Source organism: Orycteropus afer, unplaced genomic scaffold (genome assembly GCF_000298275.1).
Source record: "Orycteropus afer afer isolate SDZICR_OR568_19922 unplaced genomic scaffold, OryAfe1.0 scaffold00177, whole genome shotgun sequence".
Lineage (NCBI taxonomy): Eukaryota > Metazoa > Chordata > Mammalia > Tubulidentata > Orycteropodidae > Orycteropus > Orycteropus afer.
This window is the reverse complement of record NW_006921764.1, coordinates 4,025,568-4,043,668: the sequence shown is the minus strand read 5'-3', so window position 1 is coordinate 4,043,668 and position 18,101 is coordinate 4,025,568. Positions and strand designations below refer to the sequence as shown.

Sequence of the window (18,101 nt, the reverse complement as noted above, 5' to 3'; positions counted from 1 at the left end):
ATGCACAAAACATTATGAAAGATGCAGATGTGAATAATACGATGTTTGTTTTCAAATAGCGTTAGTTAACTCGGGTAAGTAAGCCAATGTGTGTTTGTTCACAACTTTTTCATGATAAAGATACTAATAAAAGCAGCAATATTGATTGGTTACTTTTTATGTGTCACTTACTATTAAACACCGAATTTAATCCTCATATAGTCTTACTAAGTAAGAATTATTACTATATCTACTTTACAGATAAGGCAAGTGAGGATTAATAAGATTTACTCAAAGTCAGACAGCTTGGAAGTGGCAGAGCCAGGGCTTCAAAGCCAATATTCGTTGCCATTGTCCTATTATTGTCTCAAGGTGTATGTGAAATACTCAACGAGCTGTAGATATTCAGAAGAGAGCAACAATATTTCTATTTGTGGGAGATCTGGAAAATTTTATGTAGGGTAGGAAATATGAACTGTATTTTGAAGACTCAATGGGGTTATAATAAAATAATAGCTCAAAATGGTAGTATTTATTGAACTGTTATTATTTGTCAGGAACTTTATATTAATAAAGGAACTCTGGTGATACAGTGGTTAAGGCATTTGGCTGCTAATCAAAAAGTCAGTGGCTTGAACCCTCCAGCCGCTTCTGCAGAAGAAAGATGAGGCAGTCTGCTTCCGTAAAGCTTTACAGTCTTGGAAACCCAAAGAGGGTTGCTATGAGTCGGAATTGACTTGAAGGCAGTGAGTTTTATTTTTTTAATATTAATTATCTCATTTAATTATGAGGAAAAGAACCTGTATTATTTTCCCGTTGCATAAATAAGGCAAGTGAGGCTAACAGTGGAGGTATCTGCTGAAAATCACACAGCTAATAAGCAAGGGAGTTTAAATTTTAATCCAGGACTGTCTAATCTAAATTCTTAACCACTAACATATGCTGTTTAGCGAAGAAGGAAGGCGTGAACAGAAGCATGGAACGTTATCGTTATTGTTTGTGTATTGTCAAGTCAATTCCAACTCACAGAATGAGGAAAGGGTCAGTAATTCTACTTGGTTATAGTCTATGGTAAGTGTAATGAAATAATAAATCTGAAAAATAGTTTGACTATAGAACCTTGAAGGGAAATTAAGGAATTTGGATAATAGTGCTGCACACAATGGGAAATCATTGGAGGTCTATGAGGAGGGAAGAGATATAAAAAGAACTTTTCTTTGGGGAGGAGAAAGAGATAGAGAATAATGCAGTTCCTTGTACAAATAGATTGGATAATTATAATAAAATGAACAAAATTTGTGTAAAATAACTGACTATTCTATGAAGTGTTACTGATTCTTAGCTAAGTTTGAAATCGTTAATGGTGCCATGCCACGAGGATATTCACGTTTCAACCATTAACTGATCATAAATTGGTAAAGGAGGTGCCTTTTTGATTGCTGTAGACTCATTGATCAAACACGTAGATGTTTTTATATATTTAATAAGGAGCTCTGGTGGTACAGTGGTTAAGGCATTTGGCTGTTGGTTAAAGTCATTAAAGTGGTTAAAGTTGGCTGTTGAAACCTACCAGCCGTTCCAGGGGAGAAACGCGAGACTGTCTGCTTCTGTAAAGATTTACAACCTGGGAAACACTATGGGGCAGTTCTACTCTGTCCTATAGGGTCGCTATGAGTTGTAATCAACTCGATGGCACTGGCTTATATATTTAAATCATATAGATTAAGGTTTTACACTCCCAGGAATTTTTTTTTTTCTACACAGAGGTTTTTCAGGTTTCATAAATCCCCGTGGTGATCACCTTTTGTTATTGATTTGAGAAATGTGCATTTTTGAAAATCTGGATGCTGTGTACCAAATTAGAGGAAATTTCACTGGCTGTCACAGATAGCAAAATGCTCTCAGGAGTACCATTATCTAGCAGAGACATATTCAACAAATATGCTTTTTTTTTTTTTTTTTTAAATTTAAACTGAATGAGCTTGGTTATTCAATATACTGCCTTTTATACAATATTGTGCTAAATCAGAAGCCATGTATGTAATACAGTGTTTAAGGGGATAAACTCTAGACTCAGGAAGTCTGGGTTAACATTATGCTTTTGCCACTTACTAATTCTGGAAACTTGGGTTTTATTTGATCTCTGTGTGCCTTAGTTTCTTCATCTGTAAAATGAGAACTTTTGCCAGACCAATGACTTTTCAAGAACATAAATGATGATTATATACTTGCACCAGATGGAATACACAAGAATGAAATCAACTACATCTGTGGAAAGAGATGATGGAGAAACTCAATATCATCAATCACACAAGGCCAAGGGCTGACTGCAGAACAGACCATCATCTGTTGTTGTTGTTGTTGTTGTTATGTGCTGTCGAGTCGGACCTGACTCATAGCGACCCCTCCTTGGGTTGCCAAGGCAGTATCACTATGGAAGTAGATTGCCCAACCTTCCTTCAGAGGAGTGGCTGGTGGGTTTGAACCGCCAGCCTTCTGGTTAGCAGTCAAGTGTCTAAGGCATTATGCTACCAGAGCTCCCAAGTTCAAGTTGAAGCTGAAGAAAATGAAAGTAAGTCCATGAGAGCCAAAGTATAACTTTGAGGATATTCCACCTGAATTTAGAGACTATCTCAAGAATAGATTTGATGCAATGACCACTAGTGACTGAAGATCAGATGAGTTGTGGGGTGACATCAAAGACATTATACACAAAGAAAGCAAAAGGTCATTAAAAGAACAGGAAAGGAAGAGAAGGCTAAAGTAGATGTCAGAAGAGACTCTGAAACTTGCTCTTCAATGGAGAGTAGCTAAAGTGAATGGAAGAAATGATGAAGTAAAAGAGCTGAAGGGAAGATTTCAAAGGGCAGCTTCAGAAGACAAAATAAAGTATTATAATGAAATGTGCAAACACCTAAGGTTAGAAAACCAAAAGGGAAGACGCCCTAGGCTTTTCTCAAGCTGAAAGAACTAAAGAAAAAATTCAAGCCTTGAGTTGCAATTTTGAAGGATACTATGGGCAAAATATTGAACAACACAGAAAGCATCAAATGAAGATAGAAAAACACATAGTTACTATATCAAAAAGAATTGATATTTATACATTTCAAGAGATAGCACGTGATCAAGAACCAATGGTATTGAAGGAAGAAGTCCAAGCAGGACTGGAAGCATTGACAACAAGCTTCAGGAATTGATGGAATACTTATTGAGATGCTTCAACAAATGGATGCAGTGCTGGAAGCGCTCACTCATCTATGCCAAGAAATTTGGAAGACAGTTGACTAACTGCAAGAGATCTGTATTTGTGATCATTGCAAACAAAAGTGATCCAACAAAATACAGAAAGTATCTAACAATATCAACATCACATGCAAGTAAAATTTTACTGAATAATTTACTGAATAGTTAAAAAATGATTATAGGAGTATATTGTCAGGGAACTACCAGAAATTCAAGCCAGTCTCAAAAAGAGGATGTGGAATGAGGAATACCACTGCTGACGTCAGTTAGATTTTGGCTGAAAGCAGAAAATGCCAGAAAGAATGTCCTCAAGTTAGTCTGACTGACTGATAGTGACTCTGTGTATAACAGAACGAAATACTGCTCAGTCCTGCACCATCCTCACAATTGATGCTGTTTGTGTGCCTGACCCACGCCATGGCATTTTTAATAGCTGCATATGAACATGACACCTGGACAGTGAATAAGGAAGGCCAAAGAGGAATTGATGCCTTTGAATTTGGCATTGGTGAAGAATATTGAATATACTGCAGACTACCAAAAGCGTGAAAAATTCTGTCTTGGAAGAGGTATAGTCCTTAGAAGGGAGGATGGCAAGACATTATCTCAGATACTCTGGACATATTATCAGGAGGGACCAGTCCCTGGAAAAGGATATCATGCTTGTTAAAGTAGAGACTCAGAAAAAAAAAGAGGAACATCCCAATGAGATGGCTTGACACAGACTGTACCAGTGGTCTTAAACATAGCAACAATTATGAGAATGGTGCAGAACTTGCCAGTGTTTCATTCTGCTGTCCATAGGGTCATGAGTCAGAACCAACTTGATGGCACCTAACAACAGCAACAAAATGAGGAAAATAATATTATTTGTCCCAAAAAGTTATGTGAATTAAAAGCATTAATGAGCAATAATCTTGTGACCCTTGTGTCAGAATAAGTGCTGAATAAATGGTAGTATTGTATCTTATGTACAGTAATTGCATGAGGGAATATTTGATTTCATCATTTTGTAGTTAGAATTGATAATGGGAAAGTTAGATGTAAATGCAGAAAAACAGATTTTTTGAAATGAGAATAAAAAGGAAGTCTCATTCCATTTTATAAAACAACTTTTTTTGGGGTGGTTGCTACTTGCAGTCAATTATGTCTAATATTTTACTAACTTCAGTAATTCTGATCCATCATGTTGTGAACACTAGACTGAATCAATCTTTAGACGTACTATTCTTCCTTTTTACTTATATATATGGATTTTTTTTGTCTTTCAGAGCTATGAGTATGGTATTTTTCTTCAATTCTGGCAAAATTTATTGCAGCATATTTTTAATAATTTCTTCCCATCCCTACTCTCTTCTTAGTTTCTGGATCTCCTGTTCAGATAGATATTGGGTCTCTTGCTTTGAAATCCCTAAGTTTTTTTCTCTGTTCATCTTTTTGTTTTATCTTCTGGGAAATTTCCTCAGATTTCTTTTCCAATCCTTCTATTGAATTTGTACTTACTTTGTAGCATTCTGTTCTTGTTTTATGTATGTAATATCTTCTCTCTCTCTGAGGATACTGTTTTATAATTTTTTCTGTATATTTATTTTGGTCTTTGTTAGAGGCTTTCTTCAAGTGTGTAGGTCCTGTGAACTTGTTTGCATTTAACTAAAAAATTAGAAACTATGTTGGTGGAGCTTGTTGAAAGGTGTTGAAAGATGGTTTGGTAGTTAAGGTGTGTGTCAGCTTGGCTGGGCCCAGTTTTGAGTGGCTGGGCAGCTGGTTGTAGTTATTCCCCATGGTGTGATTGGTAATGAACTCCATGGTGGAATCTACTGGAGCAGCTGAGTAGCTGCTTTAGGGATGTGGTCTGCTTCCAGTATATAAGAAGCAAATTTGAAGAAGGTCTCCAGTTTATGGCATGCTTGGACCCTGTGTGTAGCAGAGTCTTTGTTCAGCAGCCTCCATGTTTTCTGCTGATCTTAGGATTCTTAATGGACTTGAATCAATGGCCTGCCGTGTGGTTTGGTAATATGGGGACTGTGCCTTGTTACTTGATGACCTTGGGCTTGGCAGCCTCATCAGCAAGCAACTGAGTGCAGAGAAGCCTCCAGCTCCAGTGGTCCAGGAGGCAGAGGCAGAGGTGAAGCCCAAGACCGAGGGGCTTTCACCCCTAGAGCCTGGCACTTTAAACTCTGACTTCCAGTCTCTCAAACTGTAAGAGAATAAACTGTTTGTTAAAGCCATCCCATTTGTGGTCTCTTCTCTTAGAGCATCACTAAGTAACCAAAACAGATGGACTTCACAATAAGGGTTAAGGCTTACATTGCACCATTTTATTGGGCACTTACAGATCTTTTTTCTTGGGAAGTGAATTTCTGAAGAGAGGAATATTCTAGTTTCTTAGCTTGGGCATATAAACTCAGCTGCCATATTCTCTAAAGCAAATATGAGAAGTTCTGGGTTGCTCACTCTACACAGATTCTTAGGTTCCTAATTCCTTTGCTTCAACCTCTCCAGAAAATAAACCTTTAATTTCTTGGTAGGTGGTTGTGATATTTTAGTTTCCTGACAGGGTGGTGAAGGAATGTGTTTAGGGGTCTAACTCCTCCTTACAGTCCATTCTCTTTTAGCTCCACTTTCCCCTACCCCAGTGTAGCCAGTGTCTCTAATTCCTGAGCCTTCTGGGAGTGTGGTTGTGAAAAGGCCTGCTTCTTGGTCACCCCCTTTGCAGACTCGTTCCGTTCTTTTCAGGTTTGCTAAATCAGGCTGTACTTACCCATCTATCTCACCTGTTCCCCTTGTCCTTATGCCTTAAACCACATTTTTTTTTGTAGTAAATGGTTTACTCTCATTATTGGAATCTTGGAGGTAACAAATGTAAATGTATGTGTTCAACATGGAAAATCTATTATGTGTTTTTAAAGTATTACCCTTGTTATATGTACAGTAGGCAATGTCATGTTCACTTTTGTTACACTGTGAAAAAGAAGGTCTCTTTAGCAGTTCCAATTTCAAAAAATAATTTTTTATTATTCCCTTAATTGCTTTTAATGAACTTTATGCCTAAACATAAATTCTTCATGAATTCTTAATAAATCATAAGATTTTTCTTATTTGCAGCTATCCAAATATTTTCTTGGGCTGTTATCATATTCTATTTTTTATGAACTGCATATTTTTGTTCTTTCACTTTTTAAATTGACTTATGCATAGTTTTGGCTCAGTCACATGGTATAGATACATAACAATAGCTAGAAGTAGGCTGCCTTTTGTCTACTAGTATATATATCACAAGTAATTTATGTAATATAATTGATGCTAAGATATTTAAATAACATTGATATAATATATTGGTATAATATAAATTTAATTTCAGAGAACTTCATCTACAATAAATTTGTCACCAGGAGAAGTGGAAGATGATGAAGATGATGAAAACACGTGTGGGCCCTCAGGACTTTGGGAAGCATTAACTCCTTGTAATGGATGTAGGAACCTTGGTTTCCCCATTCTTGCACAGGTAAAGGTTTGCTTTCATTAAGGTATGAAAAAACATAAAAAACGGTTGCCTATGTTCTTTAAATAAATCTTTTTGTTCCCTAAAAATCCAATTAGTATGTTGTTCACTTAGTAATTTTTTTTTTCAGTTGTTGTTGTTGTTGTTATGTGCTGTCGAGTCAAACCTGACTCATAGCGACCCCTCCTTGGGTTTCCGAGGCAGTATCACTACGGAAGTAGGATTGCCCAACCTGCCTTCCAAGGAGTAGCTGGTGGGTTTGAACCTCCAGCCGTCTGGTTAGCAGGCAAGTGTCTTAGCCACTATGCTACCAGAGGGTCAATAAAGGCAGATGATTTGTAGTGTACGTGTGTGTATCTGCAGACATAATTCACATAAACTTTATGTGGCTGTCTGTCTCTGGTTATGACACTAGTTTAAGAACAATTACCTTAATTATGAGGTTTTAATATTTATGATCTGGAAATACATCATTTTAAATTATAATTTATACTAAAATAATTATGAAAAGTGAGCTAAAAGTCAAGTTCCAAGAAAACATATTAGGACCCTTTAAGAAGCATAGCAATTGGTTTTTTTTTTTTGTTTAGCACAATAGAAACATTGTCAAATACTGTACACCCCTGAGGATTCTGGTGTGTGATTCAATGATGGGACCTGAAGATTCAAACTTTGACCACAGGTTTGAAATCATTACACTGTTCATTAAATCAGTTTTAATTCTATGGACTCATCTTTAAATTCGTATTGTATGTTATGGACCAAAAACCCTTAGTGGAGTTTCAGAAATGAGCAGATTAGTCCAGGAAGTGTTAGGAAGTCTGAGGTCACAATGGAAATTACCCTTCACAAGGCTGAAAGGAACTTAATGCAAAGGACAATGTAATGATAGTCAACTACATAAAGTATGGGTGGAAAAGAAAGGAAATGAAGAGTCAAGGTAATTGTTCAGAATATTATATCTCAAAAATATAAAGCAGCTGATGCCTAAGAAACCATCACATTTTTCACGTCTTTGTCACAATTTTATCATAGGAGCTCTGGTAGCATAGTGCCTAAGGCACTTGACTGCTAACCTGAAGGCTGGCGGTTCAAACCCACCAGCCACTCCTCGGAAGGAAGATGGGGCAATCTACTTCCGTACTGATACTGCCTCGGAAACCCAAGGAGGGGTCCCCATGAGTTGGGTCCAATTTGAAGCACATAACAACAACAACACTCAAATCCCAATATTAATTTATTGTGGAAAGCTACACAGAATAGTCAAATTAATACTGATTTTAAGTGATACTTAAAAAAATCTCTTCACCATAATGTGAACTGTTTATAGGATCTGAAGAGAGTTTTCTTAACCTTTACAGAATTACTGATATATTCTCAACTGTGAGTTCTATAAAGGAGGTCCATGTCTGTTTTTCTCAACATCTATAGTACTAGCATTGTTAAGTAATAATCAAATGTGTATCAGTATATAAATGTGAATATTCTAGGGTTTTATTTTTTCACTTAGTTTTTTACATACAGATTTTTACCTCATATCTGCATGGGTTTGAACCTGCAACATTTTGGTTAGCAGTCAAATGCCTTTAGGCACTGTGCTATCAAAGCTCTTTTGTCTGCTTGGGTAAATATGTATAATAGATCTTATTTTATTGCTAATCTTCATCTACTTGATTGTTACCAATAATAAAATGTGTTTATTATTTTCCCCATAAAATCAATGTATTTCTAAAAATAGATTTTTAATCATTATCTCATATCTGAAAAAGTAGAATTCTTAGAACAAAATATATATTTAAATTTAATATAAATTTAATTTTAGGTCACTGTGTTCATCAAAATGCCATCAATAATATGACAGGCTGGTTCTCTACTACCTTATAAAATTTACTTTTACTATTTTAACTTATATTGTTATTTTATTTCATTTCAATTAATTTTGTTATTTTATTGACTTGGCAGTAAACTTGTTTTTGTTTAATAATTTTTTAAATTATGAAAACTAAAGATTAGGTATTTTTCATTTACCCATTTTTCTGTAAAGACTGGTATTGCTTCAGTAAATTTATTAGTCCCTTGCAGTAAGTTTGATTTTTTTTCAAGATATTGTGGAATATTTCAGTAGTTACATTTAAGAAAATATATCCCAGCTGGAAGTTTTTCTTTTTGTCCTGTGTATATGTGTGCATATTTGTGGTTATGTAGGTTTATATCCTACAGATTTCAATCTGCCATTTGGGAAATTGTTTTTATATTCTTTATTTCATCTAGAGTTCCTTTTAACAACAATTTTGAATATGGCTCTATATCTGTTTTTTACTTGTTGATATCTTGTTTTCCTATGACTTTCCATTAAAAAAATAACTTGTTTTTCTCTTCTTGGATTTACTCCTGGGATCCTTTTGTATTTGTATGTTTGTTTTTTTAAACCACATGACTCAATTTTTAATGATTTTACATGTAATACATGGCAGAATAAATCTTTTATTGTATTAATCCTATTAGCTCACATGCTTGCCTGGTTTTTATATTTATAATTACTATGCCAAGTTTAAAAAGTATCCTTATTGGGATTTTAATTCTTTCTGCATTGAATCTATGAATTTACTTGAGATGCAGTATCTTTGTAATTGGATTTGATATAAGAAACTAGGAGGGGAACTATCTGTTTCAGTTTTCTTTTACCGATGTTCTCACCATGTAGATTCTCACTGTGTGTGTGTGTGTGTGTGTGTGTGAGTTACTGTTATGGGGGGCTTTCCTTTCCCATTTGTAAATATATATATTTATTATTTCATATGCAAACTATCACAATATTTTCATATTTTATAATAAAATTATGTTTGATGTATAGTGTGATTGATTCATTTTATGATACTGAAGATATCATATCAAATGTAGACTTATTCCACAACTTGCAACATCTTTCAACTTATTATCTGTTATTTTAGTGTATTATCTAGGATTTTCTGGGTATATGATTCTTTTACAAATAGTAACTCTAATCTCTCCCCCCCCCATTTTTATGTTCTCTTATTATTATATTATACTGTCTGATTAGGAGAAGTAAGATGAAAAAGGTTAAATAAAATAAAATAATACGTTAAAAAAAAACAAGGGAGCTCTGGTGGCATAGTGCCTAAGACATTTGACTGCTAACTAGAAGGCTGGTGGTTCAAACCCATCAGCCACTCCTCTGAAGGAAGGTTGGGCAATCTACTTCCTTAGTGATACCACCTCGGAAACCCAAGGAGGGGTCGCTGTGAGTCAGATCTGACTCCATGGCAGTGAGTTTTGAGTTTTTAAAAAAACAAAAGACTGAGATGATACATGTTTCCTTTTGTCTTTTCTTTTCCTGATTTTCTTTCAAGAATACTTGAGACGTAATAAAGATCTGGCAGTAATCAATGTCAGATTTTGTAATCAGAAATGGGACAGATTGAAACTGTGTTTCCTAAAGGGTAATGAAATTGAAAGAGAGATTGAGTCAGAAAAACGATATTGAAACCATATATTGAAGAATTAGAAAGAAATAAAGAATATGCAGTGCTTTTAATAACCATCTCTTTCTATGCTTATGATAGTCTGTGAATACAAAAAAATAATTTGGTTCCTACCATCAAAGAGTTTATACTATGGGCATTGTAAGAACTTTGTAGGCCCCAGACCTCCAGCATCATATCAAACACATTAAAATGAAACAATTTCTTTTTGTAATAATAATAGTTTTGTATTTAAAGTTTGTCTAAAAATAATTTATATTATATATACAATGTTTAAAATTATGAATAATAAATACAATGTGTATGTAACAATGCTTTCTAGAAATTTAATTGAACATTTATTGATTTTAATTTTTCAGTGTCCTATTTATATTTTGAAACATTATTATAGGCCATTAAAAATCACTAAGTCATAAATACTATCCATATAGGGCCTAATGAAAAATCAGTCTACCTGTCTACCTTACTGCTTCATACAGAATCCTTTGGGATCAGTGCAATTAGTGTAGTGCTATGGAAATAGTACATATTCATATGTGTTGGATCAAATCTACAACCCACAATTTAATTGGATCCAATAAGCATGTATTAAATAATTCTGTATTCAACCAGTAATTATAAGGTTTAGACAACATGAATATTATGGAAAAAACACAGACTTAGTCAGGAGCAAAGTTACCTATAAGCTCTGGTTATGGATTATAAAGCTAGGTGAGAAATCATTTTTAAACTCAGACTGAGTTCTCAGTTGCAAAATAAGAACATTGGGTTGGCCTGTGGATTTTACAGTTCTAACATTCTATTGTTCTATGTTTAAAGTCTGTATTAGGAGACCTTGTTTTCAGCTTTCGTCAAGATTTTGAACTGATCTTATATCCAGGTTTCATCTACATGTTTTTTCTGCCTATAAGAATTCCAAAATTGGACTCAATAGGATAAAATAATGGGTACTTTGGAGTTCGTGCTTATGAATATATTCTCTGGCATTTGTTCTTCCACTGTGATAGTTCCTTTCATACTGGAAAAGACTAAACATGTTTAGAGCTTCTATAAAGAATATTTTGAGTATCTTTGTTTGGATATCATAAATATATCCAAATACAAATGTAGTGTTTTTAAACTATCCAATATTATTTTAATGTATAATCTCAAATCAGTTAAGTATGATTTAAACTGGTAAAGAATTAGAAGGAAAATCAAGAAGTAAGAGACTAGAGAAATGAAGCCCTTTTTAGAAAGTATGATTAAACTCAAATTTGTTTTCAACACTCATGACAATAATCACCATCATTTACACAGTGCCTATTATGTGTCAGACATTTCACACATATAATCTCTCCAGGAGGAAACAGTTAACCTACTCAGGTCACACAGCTAATGAGTAGCTATGCTATGACCCAAACAGAATTTTTTTTTAAACTATGTTTTTTTTCCTGACTTCATTTACATTTTTCCTGCTTTCCATTGGTTCCTTCTGTCCCTGGTTATATTTTGGGAAGTTTCTGAAGAATATGCTTTGGCTCTAAATTTAGGATCATAAACAGATGAGAACCTTTGATAAATGAGAGGAATCTTCAGCATTTTGTTATCTATTCATTTAATCACTTCCAAATATCAAGGGTAGGTCAGAGGCTGATCCTAAGTTGTCATTAGTTTTCTTGCTACCCTTCCTGTTAGCAGAGCATATGACCTAACAGCAGGGAGTCTGAGTCGATGCCAGTGTGTTATGGTGGATGACACTGCTTTTCTCCAGTCTTAGTCAGGATGTCCACCTCTGCATCACATGCAGTATGATGAGCTTTCAGATTCATTAACAAAGAGCCAGTCCTGCTGGGTCTTATCCCTAAGACTATGATCTCTAGGGCAGAGAGGACTTTGAGGCCTGCAACAATTAGCCAATTCTATTGGGCTCTTATCTGAGAACCCTGAACTAGTTGTAAGTTGGCTCCTCCCTAATTTTTGAGATAATGGACTCCTTTGTGATGATGCTGAGGGTGGCGTTTGTGTGTGTAGCGAAGAAGTTATTTTTGCCTTGATGGCTTCTGTGTCTCTTCCCCCCCCCCCCCTTTTTTTCCCACCCCTAGTGGTTCCATGGTGGACTAAGGATCAGAATAGTCTTAACTTGTTCTTCCTTGTCCTGTGGTGATGGGAATGTCTTCTGTTAGCTCTGCCCATTTCCTTTCCTTCTGGCTTCTACCTAGAATTAGGAGACCCTCTGGCTTCTATCCCATTCACTCACATAGCCTTCACTCTGCAAGGCTGAGATGAAAGTTCCTTGTACTGAACCTTTGCCTCTTTCTGAAACAACCTCACAATCAGCCTCTGACCCTATGGTCACTACACCACTCAAACTGCCCTCTGGGAAGAGACTGACAGCCTCTCTTGGTCATGTACTGGAAGTACCCTCTGAGGACAAAGACATTCTTACAGCACTTGAGTCAGCAATGTTAAGGTCCTCTGAGGACATGTTGGAAGGATCCATCGTGGCCATGCTGGCTGCACTGGATTCTGGATCCATGAAGCCTGCTCCTGCCAACGCTGTGGTTTTCACTGAGTGTGCAGACTCAGTTGTTGCTGCATCCACAGTGCCTCCTGTGGGGCCCGTTGTCACCACTCCTGCTACTGCTGCTGCCTCTTTGTCAGGCACTCTGTGTTGTGTGGCTGGAGGAGTATGTGTTTTCTTGAACACAGTATATGTGGGAGGAATGTTGGATTTCTTCCTCCCCAGCTTGACCAGAAGAGATGGTCCCAAACACCTCAGCATCCATATGAAGGCTCCTGATGCTGACCCGTTCTTGATCCTCTTTCCCACAGATCTCTGTGGTGTGTGCCTAGCGAGAGAAGAGACAAGTGAAGTGGAGAAGAAAGTGAGACCAGAAGGGTCTGCTCCTTTCTTCCTGTAAAGAGCTTATAATAAGAACCTTTGAGGTCAAGGCCAATGTCCTGTGTAAAGCAGGAATCCCTGCTACAGTACTCCCACCATGTTTTTTCTAGTATTGCAGGACTAGTTCCAGTGCCAAGGGGAACACTATTAAAATTTACCAATGAACATCCTCATACATTTTTATTTCGTACACTTGTGTTAGTGTTTCTGCAGAATAGATTCCTAGAAGTGAGACTGCTGTTCAAGGGGCATGCATATTTTACATTTTTATCGCTACTAACAAATTGTATAGTAGGGATCATGAGGCTGGCATAGGACCAGGTAGTGTTTCGTTCTGTTGTACATAAGGTCGCTGTGAGTCAGAGACAACTTGATGGTACATAACAACAGCAAATTGTACACATGTACATAAGCATATTGCACTGCCACTGATGTATCAGTAGTACATGGCAATCACAGAAGACATTGTGACTCAAATAAAGGAGTGTTTAATAGTAAAAATGTCCTCCAACATAACAGCCTTCCTGGGTTGGGGTAGTAAGTGTTAAGGATAGATTTCTTGGTCAGGATGCTGAGATGGCATTACAACCTTGGATTTGAGACTAGAAAAGATAACAGCTCAGGGTTCTCTGAAACTCAGCCTTGGGGAACAGTTTAGAGAATCACTAGGCACCTCCCCAATATGGCAAGGCCTTTTAAAAAGAGCCTCATTTGGTCAATCCCTTCCAAACGCAACTCAGATGAGCCTCAGAGAGCATCAGAGGGTCTGTAGGACCAGTGTGTCACTGCTCTCCAAAGCTCCCTGGCCCTATCTTCTAGAATTTTCTGCAAAGACTTACTGCTAGGCTCTTGTCCTCTTCCTTAAACACAAGCATGTCCATTGCATCCCCAGCTGGGACAGCCTGGGTACCGCTGTAAGCCTCCATTGGAGGGCTCAGGAGGTAAATGAGATCTTCCCAGTAAATAAAAAGATCTTCTTTTGCATCTGAAGAAGGACACAATTGAAGGTAGTATGAGCGGCCAGTGGCAAGCTTCAGGCGGAGCTGCTGTTTTTCACCATTGTGGATGGAGATCTTTACAAACTTCAAGGGAAGCAGCCTAGTTAGCTCCAAGGTTTGTGCAGACTTGTGGCCTTTACGGTGGGTGGCACAGCCGCATGTGGCATGCCCATCACATCTGGCAGCTGGTCGTGCCAGCAGCATGACGTCAGGCACCTTGAGGCTGGGGCTGGAACAGAGGACGCCCACTGTCACTGTGCGGCCGCGGTTGTGCACATCCATCACCTCTCCTCTTTTGTTGATCTGGATAAAGTCGCTCTCAAACACGGCTGCATACTCGAATATAGCGTACTCTCCCTTGTACAGTTGTCGCTGCAGTTTTCCCATGGACATATTAAACATGCTCATGGCAGGGCAGCTTTCAGCTGTGTAATCGGATGACATAAATGGACTGCTCATGGCTATCTTACCAAGAGAGCTCCTTGGGGCTTCTCCACGCCTTCTTTACCACATCTCCCAGGGCTTCTTGCGTTCTCTTGGTATCACTGCCATATAGCGAGCAGTAATCCTCTGAGGCCCCTTTTGCCCAGGAGCAATTGAGGATGATGTAGGGGCCCCGATTACCAACTGCTCAGTGCCAGGGACTATCAGGCACTTGGACCCAGACCCTCATCCCTTCTAGGGGGTGGGATTGTCTGGGCGCAGAGATGTCTGGTGTGCAAACGTCTAGCGACGTAGACGTCAGGATGCACGGAAGTCAGGCTGAAAATCTCCGGGTGCAGAGCTGTTGGGGTAGGGAGATTCTGGGGCAGGCAGATGTTGCTGTGTAGAGCTGTCGGGATGCTTATATGTTGGGGCTCGCAGATGTAGGGGCGCGTAGATGTGGGAACTCGCTTTGGAAGGGCTTCGCCACAAGCCTGACGCACTGATTACAGCTGCTTCTGCGTCTTGATTCCACGCGGGTCCCAATCCCCACAGCGCATCTCTTTCCCTGCCTCCACCTTGGCCTACACCACACCCTAGGAAGTTGCTTTTATCCTCCTCTGCCCATTGTGACAGGTCACCATCACACACCTCTTTGTTTCTGTCACCCAGCAGGGGCCCCCTCAGGGCTGGGACACTATCTCCTCCCCCCCCCCCCCCCCCCCCCCCAAATGCAGTACCACTAAGCAGTAGACCATTCACAGTCTCAGGAAATGGGCTTAAGGAGGGGCATCTAAAATATCTAAAATATTTTTAAGGATCTTAATACATACTGGCAAATCACTTTCAAAAAGGGTTAGGCAAACTGTTAAGTATGACTTAAAAGTATACATACTTTTTTTTATCCAGCAATTCTAGTTGTAGACATTTACCTTAAAAAAGATAATTGGACAAGTTGGTAAAGAGGTTGGTATAGAATATTTATCAATGTTTTTTGTAGCAAAAAAAAAAAAAAAATTATAAACAAGATTAATGTCTTACAGCAGGGGATTGGTTAAATAAATTACCAAGCATACTGTGATTAAATAAATAGGCAGCCATAAAAGTGATTATGTTGTTTCCTATTTATCGACATGAAAAGATATCTATGACATTTCCCTTTCCTTAAAAAGAGCAAAACAAACAGATTTCAAAGTAGCATTAGAATCGTGATCCAATTTATGTAAAATCATCTGTGTGTGTTTGGATATGGACGTATGTTCAGTGAAATACTTAGAAGTGCTTATCTGTGAGTGATGTAGTTTTTATTTTCTCCTTTACAACTTTCTATTTTTATTAGGATAATTTATTATTTTTATTAAAAGAAAAGATAAAGCTATTTTATTTATAATAGCCAAGATTAATTATGTTTTAACACATAAATAACTGATGAGATTTTTCAGCTAGATAGCTGTACCTTGATTATATGGTGAAAAGAGCCTTAAACATCACATTTATGCCTCTATCCTTACCCACTGTTATATTACATCAATTATAGAATCTTGAAGGAGCTATGGTGGTGCAAAAGTTAAGTGCTTGGCTGTTAACAGAAAGGTTGTTGGTTCCAACCCACCCAGTGACTTTGCAGGGGCAAGATTTGTCCATCAGCTTGATAAAGAGAAAAGCTTAGTAAACTCTATGAGGCAACTCTACTCTGTCCCATGGGATCAAAATAGAAGCTCTGAGGAAATTTGCCAATTACTATAAATATTTTTAACTCAGTGAGATTACAGTATGTTTACTAGCATAATAATGTACATGACCATAATAAACAAAAAACCCAAATCTGTTGCCTTCAAGTGGATTCTGACTCATAGCAACTCTAAAGAGTATAACTGCCCCATAGGGTTTCCAAGGCTGTGAATCTTCATGGAAGTGCAGCCTACCACCTTTCTCCCATAGAGAAGCTGGTGAGTTTGAACCACCAACCTTTTGGTCTGCAGATGAGTGCTTTAACCACTGTGCCACCTCTCTCACACACACACACACACACACACAACTATAATTTTTGAGTCTTTTGTTTGTTCTGTAGGTAAATAAAGCCTTTCTCTTCATATTGAAATGTCTAGTTATTTCTGATAATATAAGAAATATTTTTCTTTGATTTACTGAGAGGCCTATTAGCATATCAATAATAATTTTTATTGGCTTTCCCAAATCCCTTATATCTTAAATTTTACTTTAAGTCTGTGTGTTGTTATGTGCCATCGAGTCGGCCCCAACTCATAGCGACCCCTCCTTGGGTTTCTGAGGCAGTATCACTACGGAAGTAGGATTGCCCAACCTTCCTTCCGAGGAGTGGCTGGTGGGTTTGAACCGCCAGCCTTCTGGTTAGCAGTCAAGTGCTTTAGCCACTATGCTACCAGAACTCCTGTGTACTTATATTAAGTCTGTGTACTTATATTGTAATTAGCAAAAACACAACCTACAAACTTAACATACGTTTAGTAATCAAACTAAGATTTTAAAAGTATCCAAGCAGGTCTAGTGTTTTTTGAAAGGAATAATTGGATTGTTAGCATTGGATAAAGTATAATTTAATCGGTGGCGTAGTGCCTAAGGCACTTGACTGCTAACCAGAAGGCTGGTGGTTCAAACCCACCAGCCACTCCTCGGAAGGAAAGTTGGGCAATCTACTTCCATAGTGATACTGCCTCAGAAACCCAAGGAGGGGCCGCTATGGGTCAGATCTGGTTTTGAGTAGGTGGGTTTTTTTCAACTGCAGATATACTTATTTTCTTAAAAGCACTTCCTGCGACGCATATTACAAGGTAGCTCTCTTTGGGTTCCACTAGAACACTGCTAATTGCCTTGTCTCTAGGGAAACTAGAAACCATATTACTTTTAAGGCCTATAGACTTTTCAGAATTTTTCCCAAACCAGTCATTAGACCATGAATAGTAGAACAACTTTTATTTGGCCTGATAACCATTGTGGATAGTGTTCAGGCAAATAGGTGTCTATCTTTATGAATCTGATGAATTTGTTATTATTATCTCTCTAGCTATTTGGAAAAGTAACCTTATTCACATTTGCTTCAGTGCTTGAGAAGCTACAGAAAAGTCTACCTGAACTTGAGATAATTTGTTTTTATGTAAATGTGGCAGCCTTCTGTATGTCTGCACTTAGAACAGTCAGATTTCCATAAGTTAATCATTAGATATTCTTAAAATGAATCTATGCCCCCTCTCCTCTACATTAGCAAGTGTGTCCTTGGATAAATCATTTAAATCCCCAGGCCTTATTTTTCTTATCAATAATTGAGATGATCCCAGAGGTATTGTTCAGCTCTAGAATACTTACAGTTTTGTGATAGGGGCTTAAGTTTTTCTCCCCTGAAACAAAACTACTACCTATTTTAGAAATATTCTGAACAATAATAATGAGTCAAGGTATTATTCACTTATTAATAACTCGAGGAATAGTATGATTCAATATGTAATCTTATTCTGATGCTAAATTTCTTCTTGTTGAAACTTTTAAAACATTTGCAATATAGAAATGACAAATTGTTAATTATGTAATTGAAA

At 37.4% G+C, this 18,101-nt stretch overlaps 2 protein-coding genes across 2 annotated transcripts in view; one reads left to right on the top strand and one right to left on the bottom strand.

Moving 5' to 3' along the window:
* Nucleotides 1–18,101, top strand: part of ANKS1B (ankyrin repeat and sterile alpha motif domain containing 1B) — a 1,816,017-nt gene that overhangs the window by 506,416 nt on the left and 1,291,500 nt on the right. The window contains exon 9 of the mRNA XM_042781827.1: nucleotides 6,584–6,727. Within this exon, the coding sequence (XP_042637761.1) occupies nucleotides 6,584–6,727 (144 nt within the window). The remainder of the gene's footprint in view (nucleotides 1–6,583; nucleotides 6,728–18,101) is intronic.
* Nucleotides 13,927–14,517, bottom strand: FAM71C (family with sequence similarity 71 member C). The gene has a single exon (XM_007947210.2). It carries the CDS (start codon nucleotides 14,515–14,517, stop codon nucleotides 13,927–13,929), a length of 591 nt encoding a protein of 196 aa, XP_007945401.2.

Coding starts and splice junctions, on each gene's coding strand:
- FAM71C (XM_007947210.2), bottom strand. CDS start 14,517: ATGAGCATGTTTAATATGTCCATGGGAAAACTGCAGCGACAACTGTAC.